The 15,228-nt window shown below is 53.1% G+C and overlaps 1 protein-coding gene across 1 annotated transcript in view; it reads left to right on the top strand.

The window, feature by feature from the left end:
• The first annotated feature begins 4,629 nt into the window (after positions 1-4,629).
• BCORL1 (BCL6 corepressor like 1) overlaps positions 4,630-15,228 on the top strand; it is a 47,798-nt gene continuing 37,199 nt past the window's right edge. The window contains exons 1-2 of the mRNA XM_050964190.1: positions 4,630-4,712; positions 12,771-12,909. Of these exons, the coding sequence (XP_050820147.1) occupies positions 12,824-12,909 (86 nt within the window). The 5' untranslated portion in view covers positions 4,630-4,712; positions 12,771-12,823. The remainder of the gene's footprint in view (positions 4,713-12,770; positions 12,910-15,228) is intronic.

The raw sequence follows: 15,228 nt of genomic DNA, 5'->3' as shown, positions 1-15,228 counted from the left end.
TCTTCCGAGCCAACAGCTCATCTGGCTGATGTGGTTAAGGCATGTCAGTTTCATAGCCAGCAGTACACAAGGGAGGGATATGGCCAGCATCACATCCAACTGCCTTTGACTGCCTCAGTCAGATGGGTTAGGCACTCATTTTACAGCTGGGTGAATGAGAGGTGGCCTTTCAGTGCAGTGGCTGAGTGGTTAAGGTGCTCAACTGCAGAGAAGGAAGCCCTAGAAAATCACAGAAATTGCTAGCAACAGACCAAACTCTTCCAACTAAGGGTCACCTGGCAACATGCCAGGAACCTGAGGGCAGTGACTAACTGGCAAAATTCACTTCCCCTTAGAGATAATATGGGGCTGCCATCAGAAGCACACAGGACTCTTGCCTCTCCCCCTCCTCATCCAGCTACTCTCTGGAGCAAGGCAGTCTCTGCCTGCCCCCTCCCCACAGTTCCCCCTTGGTGGATGCCTCCTCCACTTCCTCTGTGGAATAGGAAATAGGCTTCTCTTTGCAGCTCCTTTGGTCCTCTACCACCATGCAGCTGAATACCCGGGGGCGACTCTAGGCCCCAGCAAGCCAAGCGCGTGCTTGGGGTGGCATGCCACGGGGGGGCTCTGCTGGTTGCGCGGCAGGCAGGCAGCCTTTGGCAGCATGCCTGCGGAGGGTCTGCTGGTCCCGCGGCTTGGGGTGGCGAAATGTCTAGAGCCACCTCTGTGAATACCCCTCTTGGGTAGAGACATTAGTTACTACCCAGGCTACAGGGGCACTTCAATGAAACAGCCCCTTACCTCACCCCAGGCTGTATGATGAAGATCAGTGAGGACAACAGATGTTGTCATTCTGGAGAAAAAAGTCGAGGGGCAGAGAACTCTGCAAAAGGGAATGTTACAGAGAGGAGCAGACTTTCCAGAGCAGAGGAAGGACCTGAAACCCTAGGATGTAGGGGACTGGGCATCACAGGGCTGGAACGGATGGGGTGCTGCACAGATACAGATAGAGCCTACAGCTGCCAGGACAAAGGAGATGGGGCACTCGGGGGGACAGCATGTCAGGGCCTGGCACAGAGAGACTTATGGCCTTAGAGCAGAGGGGATGAGACACTGGCATAGCACTTAGGGCCACAGAGAAGAGTAAGAAGTAGGAGGGGTGCCCAGAGAAAGGTCCACAGCCGGAGTGGAGGGGAAGGGCCCATGGCTTTTGGGCAGAGAAGGATTGGTGTAGCACCGCAGCTCCACAGCACAGTGCAGATGGCTATGAACCCAGTGGCTCATAGCTCCCAGGTGGAGTGGATCTGTGCAAGGTAGGGGAGTATCATGTCACCACAGCAGGGGAGATAGGGCACAAGGAGTGGGGCCCAGGGTCCTGGGCCAGAGGGCTCTATGGTAGAGGACCACAGCTGATGGGGAAGGGACAATAGCCCTGCTGTGAAGCAGATGAGGTGCCAAGGACCCACAGCTGCAGGGGTGAGGTAGATTGGGTTTGAGGAGGGACTCCTGGCCCTTAGGCAGAGGGGACAGAATACGGGGGGGGGGGAGGGGGAAAGGGCACATGGCCCCAGGGTTTAGGGAATATGTACTAGGGGTGCAGCTCCTAGCACCAAGGTAAGGGCAGAAGAGACAAGGGAGGGTTCCAGTCCAGGTCAGAAAAGAGGACAGAGTGTGGGGAGAAATGAAGGGACATGGCCCTAGGGCACTGGCGGGGCAAAGAGCCCAGCCAGGAGGGGCAGTGTACTCAGAGCAACATGGGGAAGAGATGGTTCCAGAGCAGAAAGAGAACAAGAGGTTGGGGGAGCTGGCCAGAAGGGACAGTGTATGGGGGGGGGGGGGTTGAAAGGGCCCAGCTCATGGGGGAGAAGGGACAGGTCTCTGGGGGAAGTAGGTGGGGGAGGTAGCTCAGAGCACAAGGCACAGGGTGCTGTGAGAGGGAGGAAGGGGGCAGGGCACTAGGGGGAAGGGAAGAGGAGACAGAACGCTAGAGGGAAAGAGAAGGCATAGGGCACTGGAGGGGTGTGAAGGCCAGGGCAGAGGGGATAGGGAGTACGAGAAGGGCGGAATGCAACAGGGCCCTGCAGGGAGGAGGGGTGGCAGAGCAGACATGGCCCTCTGGTGGGGAGGACAGCAGAGGGGACAAGGTTGTACAGGACAGAGCCCTAGAGTGGGGAGAACAGAGCACTGCAGAGGGGGGGAAGAGGGAACAGGGCTGTACAGTGCAGGGGCAAGGCGGGGATGACAATGAGAGACCATGGAGGGGACAGGTCCTGTGATGGTGGAGGGTGGCAGAGGGAACAGAGCTGTGCAGTGCAGGGGCAGAGCCCTGGAGAGGGGGGACAGAGAGGACAGAGCTGTGTGGTGGGCAGGGGGAGGGAGAGGGGACAGCTCCTGCAAAAGGGGGGTGGAGCAGAGGGGACAGGGCTGTGCAGTGCAGGGGCAGGGCCCTGTGCTGGTGGCAGAACCCTATGGTGGTGGTAGGGGGCAGAGGGGACAGGGCTATGCAGTGGGGGAAGCAGAGCCCTGGAGAGGACAGAGGGGACAGGGCACTGTGGCGGTGGACAGATCCTGCAGTGGTGGTGGGGGCAGAGGAGACAGGGCTGAGCAATGGGGGGAGCAGAACCCTGGAGGGGGGAAGAGAAGGGACAGGGCTGTTTGGTGGGAGGACAGAAGGGAACAGGTACTGCGGTGGGGGGGGGGCAAAGGGGACAGGGCTGTGCAGTGCAGGGGCAGAGCCTTGGAGTGGGGGGGCCCTGTGCTGCTGTCAGGGGGCAGAGCCCTATGGTGGCGGGCAAAGGGGACAGGGCTGTGCAGTGGAGGGGAATAGAGCCTGGAGTAGGGGGGACAGAAGGGACAGGGCTGTACGGTGATGGTGGGGGGAAAATGGGACAGGGCCCTGTGGTGCAGCGACAGAACCCTGGGGCAGGGGGGGCCCGAGGGGACAGGACTGAGCAGTGGGGAGAGCAGAGCCCTGGGGTGGGGGGCAGAGGGAACAGGGCTGTGCAGTGCACAGGCAGAGCCTGAGGGGTGGGAGTGGGGGGTCAGAGAGGACAAGGGCAGTGTGATGCAGGGGCAGAGCGGGCCCGAGGGGACAGGACTGAGCAGTGGGGAGAGCAGAGCCCTGGGGTGGGGGGCAGAGGGAACAGGGCTGTGCAGTGCACAGGCAGAGCCTGAGGGGTGGGGGTGGGGGGTCAGAGAGGACAAGGGCAGTGTGATGCAGGGGCAGAGCCCCGGGGGATAGGGCCCTGCACTGGTGGAGGGTATAGGGAACGGGGCTGTGTGGTACAGGGGCAGAACCCTGGGTGTGGGGGAGGGGACGGGGCTGTGCAGTGAAGGGCAGAGCCCTGGGGTAGAGGGGCCAGGGAAATGAACGGGGGGGGGGGGCAGAGGGCATAAGGCTCTGCAGGGGTATGGGGCAGATCCTGAGGCTGGGGTGAGACACAGAAGTAGCTGGGCCCTGCACAGATGTGGGGGCAGAGAGAACAAGGCTGTGCTGGGGGAACGCAAAGCCCTCGGGGGGGGGGGGGGGCAGAGGAAACAGGGCTGTGCGGTGCAAAGCCCTAGGTGCGGGGGACAGGGCCCTGCGGGGGACCGGGGGCGAGATCCCCACTTCCCCGGTGGAGGGAGGCGGCGCGGGAGGGCGCTGGCGTGGCGCGGGGGCCGGGCTGCCCAGGGTGCTGAGGAGGGCCGGGCGTTGCCCTCGGCTCGGCCTGCGAGCTCGGTGCCCCGGAGTGGGGGGGGCGGCGGCGGCTGCTGAGGAACTTGCGCTCCGCAGCCAGGCTGCGCCGGGCCGAGCGCGGTGGGTCAGGCGGTGCCAGCCGGTTCGCGGCACGGCGGGGCGGGCGGGTCGCTGTCGCGTCTCCCCAGGCAAGTGAGCCGCCCACACGCCGCTACCCCTTCCCCGGGCGGGGCACTCGGGTCAAGCCCGGCCGGCGGGGGGCGCCTGGCCGCGCATCCCCCCACAGGCGAGGCGGCGGCGGGCTGCCCGAAGGGCCGGAGAGTTCTCCTGCGTCCCCGGGCCGGAGGGACTGTGCCTGCCCTCCCGGCGCGCGGGATCCGGCCGGGGGAGCCTGGCTCCGGGCAGCGCGGGGAGAAGTTCCTGTCAGCCCAGCCGGCCCTGGCCCCCCGAGCGTCGCTCCCCTGGCTGTGGCCCCCGCCCCCCGGCAGCGCCCGTCCAGTTTAGCCCGCTTCGCCGGGTAGAGCCCGCTCCCGGGGCGTGGGGCGCCTACCCAGCCTCCTCGGGTGTGGAGCGCGGTTCCCCACCCCGGGCGTGGAGCCCTCAGACCCGGACCCGGCTTTGGAGCGCGGTCCCCCTCCCCGGGGTGCAGCGCTCAGAGGCCCAGCCCCTCCCCGGGCGTGGAGCCCCCTCCCCCGACTGCGCGGCGCTGCGCTGCTGGGTGCGGAGCCCCCTCCCACTCGCTCCCTCTCCGGACTCGGCTAGCTCTGCACACCCGACCCCCCCCAGCCGTGCGGGCAGGGCTAGGCGCGGCGCACCCTGGGAGTTGTAGTCCCCAGGGCTTGGCCCAGCCCGAGTGGGCGCGGGGGCGACGGGCGGCTGGACTACACTTCCCGTCAGGCCCCGCGGCGGCTGCCTCTCGCCCTCACACTCCGGCTGCCGCTGCCAGTGTCTCCGCCGCCGAACCCTCGTTCGCTGCGCCCAGTGTCCGACCCGTCGCCTCGGGCAGGGGCCCGGCTCGGCCCGCAGCGCCGCGGCCCGCCCAGCTCGGGAACAGGTGCGTGCCCCTCCCGTCCCCACCGCCCCGCTCCGGACACCCGGCCCCCCTGCCCGGGCACCCCGGGCCCGTTCGCCCCGCACCCACCACCGGGGAGCCGGACCGAGCGAGCGGCCGAGCGGGCGGCCCGACCCATCGCCTCCGGCTGGGTCTCCATGGAGACCGGCCCCGGGACCCCCTCCGGGCAGCGGGCGCCGCTGGGGGCTTGGGCTGGGAGGGAGGGGGAGCAGCGTCCGGAGTGGGACGGGGAGGAGGGCAGCGAATCCCGGAGCGGGGGAGGGTGGGGACGGATCGCGGAGGCTGTGACAGCGGAGGCGCTGCGAGCTTGGAGCCGGCGCAGCTGGGCACCGAGGGATCCCGGCGGGGAGCTGCTGCTGCCTCCTCTGCACGTACCTGGGACGGGTTCCGCGTCCCGCGTGTAGCTGCCGCTCCTTCCTAGCTTCGCGCCCCATCACCTGCCGCTCCCAGATCTAGCCGGAGGACGGACCCCCAGCTCCCGGAGTGCATCCCCTCCACCTGACGGGCCCCTTCTTGGGGCGCGGGGGGGGGGATAGGAATCTTCCGTGCTTTGATCCCGACTCTTCCGTGCATGTGCATGTTGTTCTACGGGCTGCGCAGCTGAGACCCGGACCTGGCCCCTCGCTCCTTAAACAACGGGACTGGGTGGCATGGCTCCTGGAGTTTCGCAGCATGGCCCCAGCGACCTAATCTCTTGCATAGGGGGTGCCCAGCAGAGACTCGAGATCCTAGCCTGTAGTGCTTCATCTTGCTCCCCAGTGGATTCTGTAATCTTTCTAGGCTGGCAGAACCTCACTACTAAATATAAGAGACTAGTCAGCTCCATATTTTGCCAATTAGGTCCTCGGGGTCCTGGCATGTTGCTCTGGTGGCCCTTGGTTGGCAGAGTTTGGTCTCCTGTCAGCAATTCACGTTTTTTTTGTTTTGTTTTTTTTTTAGAGCTTCCTTCTGTGGAGGTAGGTGCTGTAGGAAGTAAAGTCAGATTAGTGGCCATCTACGTGGGGAGAACAGCAGTGCCCAGGTATCATCAGTTCTCCCCAACCTAGCTGCAGGAGCCAACTGTTGAAAAAGGACAGTACCCATTCATCTAGGAGCCTTCATCTCAGAATTGAGGACTGTTCTGGGCAAGACCCCAAAGAGAGGCCTGGGCAAGGGAGAGTGACATTATATGCCTTTATTTATTGGTATTACAGCAGTGTCTAAAGATCCTAATCAGGATTGTGCTAGGCACTGTACAAATGTATAGTAAGACCTTTCTACATTGGAGTTCTTTAGGTGATATCGCTTATAGCAGTTCCCCAATCTAAATAAGCTATACTTGTAAAACTTCTTGCCAGTATAACTATCTACAACTGGAGCTTTTGCTGGCATAGATACATTGGTTAGGGATGTGATTCCCCCTGCCCCGCGCACTACCAGCCAACATATCTGTGTCAATAAAACTCTTATGTGTAGTCCAGGCCTCAGAGACAGTTTCTGCCCCAAAGAGCCTGCAATCTAAGTAGACTAGACAAACAAAAGGTAAGGGGGAAGCAGGCAGAGAGAGGGAAAGGGACTTTCCCAAAGTCACACAGCAGGTCAGGAGCAGGATTAGGAACAGAACTCAGGTGTCCTGATTCCTACTGCAGTGCCCTAGTCCATGCTGGCACTCAACATTACTTTCACTTTGCTCCTGGTGTGATTAATAATGTTTTGGAGTGAGGAATTTCTGGAGAGGGCTCCCAGATGTTATGGCCCATTCTTGTACACTACATTCAAGATGAGTATTGAGACATAACCAAATTCAGCAGAAGAGCTGCCTTTCGTACAGTTAGGCTTATGGGGGAGGACATTGATTCCTTGAATTTAACTTTGATTTTTATGGTGGATTTGAGGGAGCATGAGGATAGACTCTTATGGGGTCGTACCAAGATATGAAGTGTTGGGATAGTCTTTTGGTCCTGATTTTGCAAGGGAATCTATACTTGTGGCTCTACATCCATGGGGTGTCCCGTTAAAGTCAATGGGATCTGCATGGATGAAAGGAGTTGCCCATGTGAATCCCTCTGCAGGTTTGAGGCCTTAGGCTGTATCTACATTTGCTTTTTTGCCGTAATATTTCCCACTATTGCTGCCATCAGTATAGATACTTTGCTAGTACTTTTACCAACATGTCAGCTATCTCTGCAAAGAGCAGCTATGAGAAATTTTAGAAAACTGAATCTAGGGTAAACGAAGTCTTAAAGGAATAAATTAATGGAGGACTTTGAGAGGGTAGGACTGAACTGGGGGTGAGGGAGCATGCTTTGGGATAGTATCATATGTCATGGGCAAGGAAAACTAAAAAGATTGTAAGATTGTGTGCAATGTGTGGTTTTCTTCCGATGTCAGAGATTTTGCAAAGATTTTACACCTTTTGGTGGCTTTTTGGCACCTCCCATCCCTCCCCCCCCCTTTTTTTTAAAAAAAAAAAGCCACCTTAAGATTCTGCTGTGATAGCCTTCCACAGGGACAGGCTTTTTTGTTAGACTGCAGTCAGTGTTTTAGGTACTAGCTGTAGCTTTAGCCAATAGGGAAGATGTACTTTTTACAAATTGCTAAATTTTCAGGAAACTTTCCTAGTTCAAATAGGGCTGTATTTTTATTTTTTTTAGTTGAACATTTCTGTTTATTATGCTGGTCATTGCAATGACATAAATCAGAGTTAGTGTGTTTTTAAACTGGCAAGGCAGATACATGCACACAAGCTCAGCACAGCTGTAGCCAGTGGTTGTACTAGGCAACAGAGTGGAAGACCCAAGTTTAGATCCAGATTATCATCTGCTCTGCAGGCCAAATGCAACATGCATGTTACTACTGAAGACTATGGTAGATGTAGCTTGGCTTATCCGGGACTGAATTTGGCTGTAGATTGGTATGACTTTATCACTCTACAGTTTCCAAACTGTTTAAGGTAAGTAACATGATGTGAAGTATCAGAGGGGTAGCCGTTTTAGTCTGGATCTGTAAAAGCAAAAAAGAGTCCTGTGGCATCTTATAGACTAACAGATGTATAGGAGCGTGAGCTTTCGTGGGTGAATACCCACTTCGTCGGATGCATATCTGCTTTTAACATGATATGGTTTGCATTCAATATTACATTTTTAAAAACTTTTTTCCAGTTGGATTCAAGACCCATGTATGCAGGGCCAGCTTTAGGAAGTGCAGGGCCCAATTCGGATAACTGGCGGCGGTCCGGGTCTTCAGTGGCACTTCGGCGATGGGTCCTTCAATCGCACCGGGTCTTCTGCGGCCCTGAAGGATCCGCAGGACCCGCCACCAAAGTGCCGCCGAAGACCCGGACTGCCACCAGGTGAGTAAAAATTAAAGTTAGGCGCTCTTCTTTAGGATGCGGGGCCCTCTTAGGCGTGAGTCCCGATTTGGGGGAATTGTACTAAAGTCAGCCCTGCATGTATGACCCCTGCAAGGGGTTTTTATAGTTCTGTTGCAAACAGTTTAGTTTGTATGAAATGTGGGTGGAGCTGAAGCCTTGTGTTAGGACATTTCTGGAAGCTCTTTGGATTTGTGCTTATTTTGGACTTCAAAGCACTGTCATCTCAAAGATCACATATAGTAGACATAATTCTTTGTCTCTGTTACTAATGGTATCAAAGATAGTTAAGCTGAAATTTTAAAAAAGTAAATGTAATTATTACTGTTGATGTAATTGGTTTCCTTTTGACATTTCTCTAAGTTTCGCTAAAAATTAGTGAAGTTTGTTTATCTCTTCTTTTTTTTTTTTTAATAGTCATGTCCAGTCATGTTCTCAGGAGAAGCACCTGGGTTGCATCCTATATAAATGATCATTGATTTGTTCAAAACAGTGGTTTCCACTGGAGTTTAAAAATATAATAGAAATATCATATTGGCCTTAGGTTTTGAAACCCCTTTTTAATGTATTCCACATTTTGATCATAGATTTTATTTGCAATATCCAGTCCCAGCTATCATGTGTTTCCAGGGTCAAAGTGCAACCCTTCGTGGCATTCCACAGTGCCCCCTGGCCAAATGAGTTGTAGAACACCTTAAAAAAAGAAAAAAGTATCCATGTGCTCATCCTCAGTAGTTCTTGCTACAGGCTGGGAAATCAAAAAGAAAAATTTCAAGGTTGATGGTTCCCAGTCTCCTTCCAGTCAAGGCAGACTTCTAGGGTGTCCCACTTTAGAGAAAGCAGTGGCTGAGAGCCCATCACAGGGGGAAAAGGAGAGACAGCAGGCAGACAGGGTTTACAGTGTTTTTCAAGTACCTGAACTCCAGCTGAGTGTGTTTCTCAGTCTGCTCTGTTAAATAATGTTAGCATTGAAATGGTCCAAGTTAGGCACTGAAGTGAACATCATTGCCCTGCACTTTGCTAACACTGGGAATTTGCACCAGTCACAACCACTGGTATAGATGCCTAGTGCAGATGAGCAGAGCCATTACTGGCACTGGTGGAGCTTACCCTTACTTAACCAGGATGTGCTGTAATGATGCAAATCTTGCCTCCCAGGAGCTTTGCCTGTCTGCCCTAGGCATGGCACTAGTGCACCTGTACCACTAGCTGGCCACTGGGCAAATCTTCAGTAGAGACAATTCTTTGTTACCCTGAGAACGTTAGTGTGGCTCCCCTGGTGATAGCAATGGTGGGAAAGCTAGTGTAGACTGTCAGTGTTTTTACCACCCTGCCGTCTGGTACTTCCTCTGAGCAAGGCTTGGATGAAACAGTGGTAAACTGCTGGCAGCTGCTTTACACTAGTGTTCAGACTGGTGCAATAGCAGTGGTCAGAGAATTTCCCAAAATTCTCATATCTTGTTGATACATGGACATGTGTATACCAGTATAAGTAGAACCAGTAAAGTGAGTAAAAACTATACTAGTATAATTAAAGCAGTACAGATCCCTAATGTGAGTGCTTATGCTGGCATAGTTTATTTCCATAAGGGAAAAGGAATATGCTATACTAGTAGAAGGCAACTTTATACTGGTATAATTGCATCCACAGAAGGGGACTGTACCAACTTAACTGCTTTGGTAGAAAATCATGCCCCCAACCAACATAGTTAAATTGGTACAAAAACTGTATGTGGACCAGACCTTAGTGCAGATGCGTCCTCTGCTAGGAAGAAGGGAGAGTGCACTCAGGGCTTGTTTTCACTATTTAAAAAAAAAAAAAAAAAAAGTGTTCTTAACTCAAGTTGGCTGACGAGTTACAATCCTAATGAAGACAAGGCAGTTAGTTTAACATGAGTTAACAGGCTGAGTTAAACCCTCGGCCCCTGTACAGTCATAAACTTGATCTGATATCTCATGTTAAAAATACAACTGCCTGGTCTTCTCTAGGATATAAACCCGAGTTAGAGTATGTCTACAGAGTTATTCCAGAATAGCTCAGTAGTGTTTAAGGGAGTGGTGGCTCTGCCCTGTGTTCCTCAGATAGAATTATCTCTGCACCTGGCACCTTCTGCTGAGGGTTCTTTGATTCTTTTGTTGCTTCCTCTGGAATTGGGGTTTGAAACCACCTGAGTCAGGTGTTTTATTTTGTCTCTACATTTGAATGCCTTGATCCCTTCTCTTGGTTGGGATTCTAATTTCCCTCCCTATTTCTTCTTCATTCCCTGGGAAATGTCTGCCTTTGACATGTGTCTTGCATCCTCCTCAAATAAGAAATCAAGAATTCATTTAACAATGTCAGTTCTGTCATTACATGTTCGTAATTTTCTCCAAGAGGCCCTGCAGGTTCCATCATTGGCCTCTTCTTCCTCATGCACTCAAAATGTGCTGTTTGTTGTAACTGCTTGTGAAATCTTGCTATCAGCCTTCTGTCTTGGCATCTTTAATTTCAAGCCACAATGGTTCTGCCCCATCAGTGCTTTCTTGGAGGTTTCCTAGTTCAGTCTCTTCCCAAATTTCCATTCTGTTTAGCACAGTGGTACATGTCTCTCTCTCCCTTCTCCCACACGAGATTCTCTTGGAGCGCTCCTAAAATGTCTATGCTGCCATTGTACCCTCACTGTCATACGCTTTCCCTTTCCCTTCTTTCAGTTCAGCCCAGGATGGTGAAATCCCCGCAGATTGTTTGTTCCCCTATTTCCTTTGGGTTCTTGCGTTTCTCTCCAACCATTGCAAGACTCCGCCTCTTCCCACCCTAAGTGACCTTTCATTCTTTCTGGGTACAACCCAGTTTTTCGGGGTCTTGCACTCAGCCCAGGTACCCATTTCATTGCTTAGTATTTCTTCCCTTTCCAGGTGTGTTTATTTTGGCTGCTGCTTCCTCTCATTTCCTGACTTCTGGGTAGCTTCTCCTCTCTGCAGTCTCTGCCTGCCCATCTAAACTCTTTCTCTCATCTGTGGCTCACTCTGTCCCCTCAGCCAGTATACTGGTATTTCTCTGGTTTCTCCTGCTTCTGTGGCCCTTGTCTCTTCCCAAACGAGTCCCAGAAACACCCCACTGACCTAGACTGTGCCTGTGTGTACCAGGTGTGTTCATACCTGGCACTGAATGAGCAGGCAGTATGTTCTGAGAACACCTTCAGTTTTTTAGCTTTCCCTCTGATTCCTCAAACCTTCAGTCGTCTTATCCCTATACGACGGATTCCAGTGTGGACTGATACTACAGACTGCTCCTTGTCCTACCAAGAGCTTGTGTCCATCTGACATGTCATGACAGAAAAAACTATATAAGACTTTGGATCACATGCTGTCTTTAGAGTTCCTTCCTGCTGTCCCAAGGATGCTGTCCATTTGTACCTCTTTTGCTTCATGTATATAACATCTCCGAAACAGGAACCTTTCAACAATGTCACTACCTCCTTAATCTCTCCTGCCCAGTCTAACTTAGCCCTCGTCCAGACTAACCCGCGGCATCGGCGGGTTAAAATCGATTGCTCGGGGATCGATATATCGCGTCTAGTCTGGACGCGGTGTATCGATCCCCGAGCGCGCTTACATCGATTCCGGAACTCCATCAATCCGAACGGAGTTCCGGAATCGACACGGAGAGCCGCGGACATCGATGCAGCGCCGTCCAGACTGGTGAGTACCTCGATTTTAGAAATTCGACTTCAGCTACGTTATTCACGTAGCTGAAGTTGCGTATCTAAAATCGATTTTAATTTCTAGTCTGGACGTGGCCATAGCCTGCTCCTGCTGGCCATGCACTTCAGATCCTTCCCCTCCCTCATTGCTCTGTTTCTGTTTAGCTCAATTCATTCTCCTGAATTATGGGACTCAAGAAGCAGCCCGGCGCTTGAAGTGCTCAATGAGACAACGCTACTGCAATGGCAGGCATGTCTTCCCCTGAAAAATTCCATCACAGAGGCCGACATCTTGGCTGACTCACAAATCTCAGGGTTCTGCTCTACTTTCTGTCTCTAACCCCTAAGAATGCCTGCCACTTCCTAACAATAGTAAAGTGAAATTCTAGTGGTGAAAGCCCTGCAAAGTTTGTCAAGCAGCGCCCCACACATTCTCCGCATTGGTCCTATGCAGGTCTACCCTAGGCGCTTGATTGCCTGAACAGTGATCTTCCTCTTTGCACAATTGTCTCCTGAGCTGGTTAGTGGTGACTGATAGAGAAATATAAAAGACTGGACAATTCTATGGCTTTATAAGTCTGTTTTGGGTAAAGCTGCCTTTTGCCTGCCTGCAGTGTCTGGGAGACTTTCTTGGGAATGAAGAGGTGTCTGCACAAAGCACTTTTGGGTGAGGCCAAGTCCTACTACAGATTGAATGGGTTTGGTGAAAAATCCTAGCATGAGTGTAAGCCTTGTGTATTGTCCCAGCCCTGAGTGTACTCCTCTCCTGAAGGGTCTTTGCAAACAGACTTGTAGCTGCTCAAACGATGTACCCCAGCTGCATGGAAATGAACCTGCAGATGGCAGGTAAGGAGGAGGTGTTGCCCTCTCCTTTTCTCAGTGATCTGGCATGCAGATGATCTCTCTGAACTGTACCACAGACTCACAACTTCATTGGAGAACTCCAAGGAATGGAATTGAATGCAGTGTCCAGGGAACAGCTTCTGACTCTTTGTTTTGTCTTTGCAGGCGGAGTGGCCCCGCGAGCCCCAACAGGTCCTGGTTGGTGTTGAGCAGCTGTCATGATCTCTACAGCACCTCTCTACAGTGGGGTGCATAACTGGGCCAGTGCAGAGCGGATTTGCATGTGTGGCCTCAACGAGGAGAGGTGAGGTGCGTGGGTGGCTTGTTAGGGGGAAGACTTTAAGCAGGGAGCTTGTGTCAGGGAATTGGAGAGGCTAGAAACAGAAAGCATACTGAATCCTGTTTAGTGGTTCTCTTTGGGGCTAGTGCAGGATCAACCTATTATCTATTACAGGGCTGAGTTCATAAGGATCACAGGGGTAGGACAAGGATGCATTAGGCAGTCAAGTCTCCTTTATGGTCCTTGTGTTCCATGCCCAAGAAAAAGAAAGGGTCTAATGCTTGCAGGGGAATGATACTGGAGGTTCTCTGCTTTCTGGGCAAGAACCACCAGCTGTATGGAGCCAGGGTGCTGCTTGTTGCCTTGCTACCCCAGTGTTAAGGCTGCTAATGGCAATGTTGTTACCCTCTGTACCTTTCTTCTTTGACTTTGTTGGATTTGTGCTCTCTGCTGATTGCCATAGAGCCTGACTGGTTGGGACCTGGGAAGAGGGCTATGTGGACAGTACAGGCTAGGTAACTGAGAAGTGTTTCCAGTACATTTGCATGGGGAGTGCAGGTTAGATCAGTGGTACTCAACCGGGGTATGTGTACCCCTAGGGGTATGCAGGGATCTTACAGGGGGTACATCAACTCATGTAGATATTTGCCTAGTTTTACAACAGGCTATGTAGAAAGCACTAGCGAAGGCAGAACAAACTAAAATTTCATGCAGACAAAATGCAGAAGTCAGCAATTTTTCATTAATAGTGTGCTGTAACACTTGTATTTTTATGTCTATAATTTTGTAAGCAAGTAGTTTGTGAGGTGAAACTTGGGGTACACAAGACGAATCAGACTCCTGAAAGGGGTACAGTAGTCTGGAAAGGTTGAGAGCCACTGGATCAGGTGATTGGATAGGTGAGTTGCATGAACACCACAGGATAGGGACTAGGGAAGATTAGCAGTTGGTCAGGACCTGCTTCTTGCAGGAGTCCTGACCTATCCCATTTCCTTGCCCTGGCAGTCCCCTCCGAACCCACAGCATTAGCACCTATCTAATCGTGCTGTTCTCAGGTGTTGTGCTGAGAACTGGCCAGCTTGTGGCCTCCCTGGTGCCAGGATGCAGTGGAGCTTTTTCAGCTGTGGCAAATGCTCTAGGAGGGTTAGAAAGGTCATGTTATATGGACTAAAATGAGCTGTGTGTGGTGCAGACTGTCCTGGATTTGGGATGGTAAAATGGTGCAACAGATAGGCAGAAGAACAGTGGGGTAAGGGAGATTTTGGCAAGTAATGTATGGCCTCTCATCTTAGTTACCCCTTGATAAAGACTATGCAGGCCTACTTCTTGATCCTAATAAATTTCAGTGTTTCAGGCACCTGAGCTCTAAGGGGTCTAGGCACCTTAACAGAAATACCAAATAGCCTGAATACAAGATTAAATCAAGACAGACAAACCAGGTTGATCGTAACTGAATGGTGGGATTTTTTTTTACCAGTTGTTGGCCCCTATGTAAAATGGATGGGTGGGGATAATCATTTGGGAGAACACTTATTCCATTTCCTTCCTGGACAAAGTTTCACATCACAGAAATCACTGTCCCAGCTGGCTCCCTTCCTGGCTGTCTCTTGGAGTGGCTAAGGGACCATGGAACCTAAGCTCTCTCTGTACCAAGAAGTGGCTTCCCTAAGGCCAGGGTGAGGACCACTGGCAGTGAGCAGTGTGGGTGCAGTTTGTTCCTCCACTGCCCAGGTTGTATGTGCTCTGGGGCTAAGGAGAAGACCTCAGTCTCTGGCCCCTTTTGCCTGCACCAGAGTCACTGTACTTCCCCCTCCCCTCCCCAGCAGTATGACAAACAAAGAAGTTTGCATCTCCATTAGCTTTCAGAAGAGCAGGCTGCTAGTTTGGCTTTTGAGACAGTGGCAGGAACAAGAGGGGGTGCTCGCCCCAAGGCTATCTTAGAAGCTGAGTGGCCAGCTCAGCTCCTTGTCTGGGCTCCCAACCAGCAATTAACCTGCGCATCACCGGCCTGGGTGTGCTGATCTACTGTGCCTTTTGAGACAGGTGCTGCCCTGGGGGAAGGGAATCACTTCCTCTCCAAGACAAGGGAAATGATGTTGTGGCAGCTTGAACGGGATGGTGGTCTCCTGGGGTGGGGGGAGAGGGGCATGGGGGGATGTTGGACATGCCTCTCTGGCAGGCAGGCTGCCCTCACCTGTTGGAGCCCTAGGATGCGGAGCTGCTTGCCTTCACTGACTAGCTCAATCCCTCACTTGGGCCTGATTGTTGAAGCTGCCTGGGCTGTTGTAGGGCCAGGAACTGCGCTCTAGCTCCACCTGCTGCCCTTGCCACGTCTCTGCCTTT

This window comes from Gopherus flavomarginatus, chromosome 8, assembly GCF_025201925.1.
Source record: "Gopherus flavomarginatus isolate rGopFla2 chromosome 8, rGopFla2.mat.asm, whole genome shotgun sequence".
NCBI lineage: Eukaryota > Metazoa > Chordata > Testudines > Testudinidae > Gopherus > Gopherus flavomarginatus.
The sequence above is the reverse complement of the archived record's forward strand: the minus strand, read 5'-3'. Positions and strand labels throughout refer to the sequence as shown.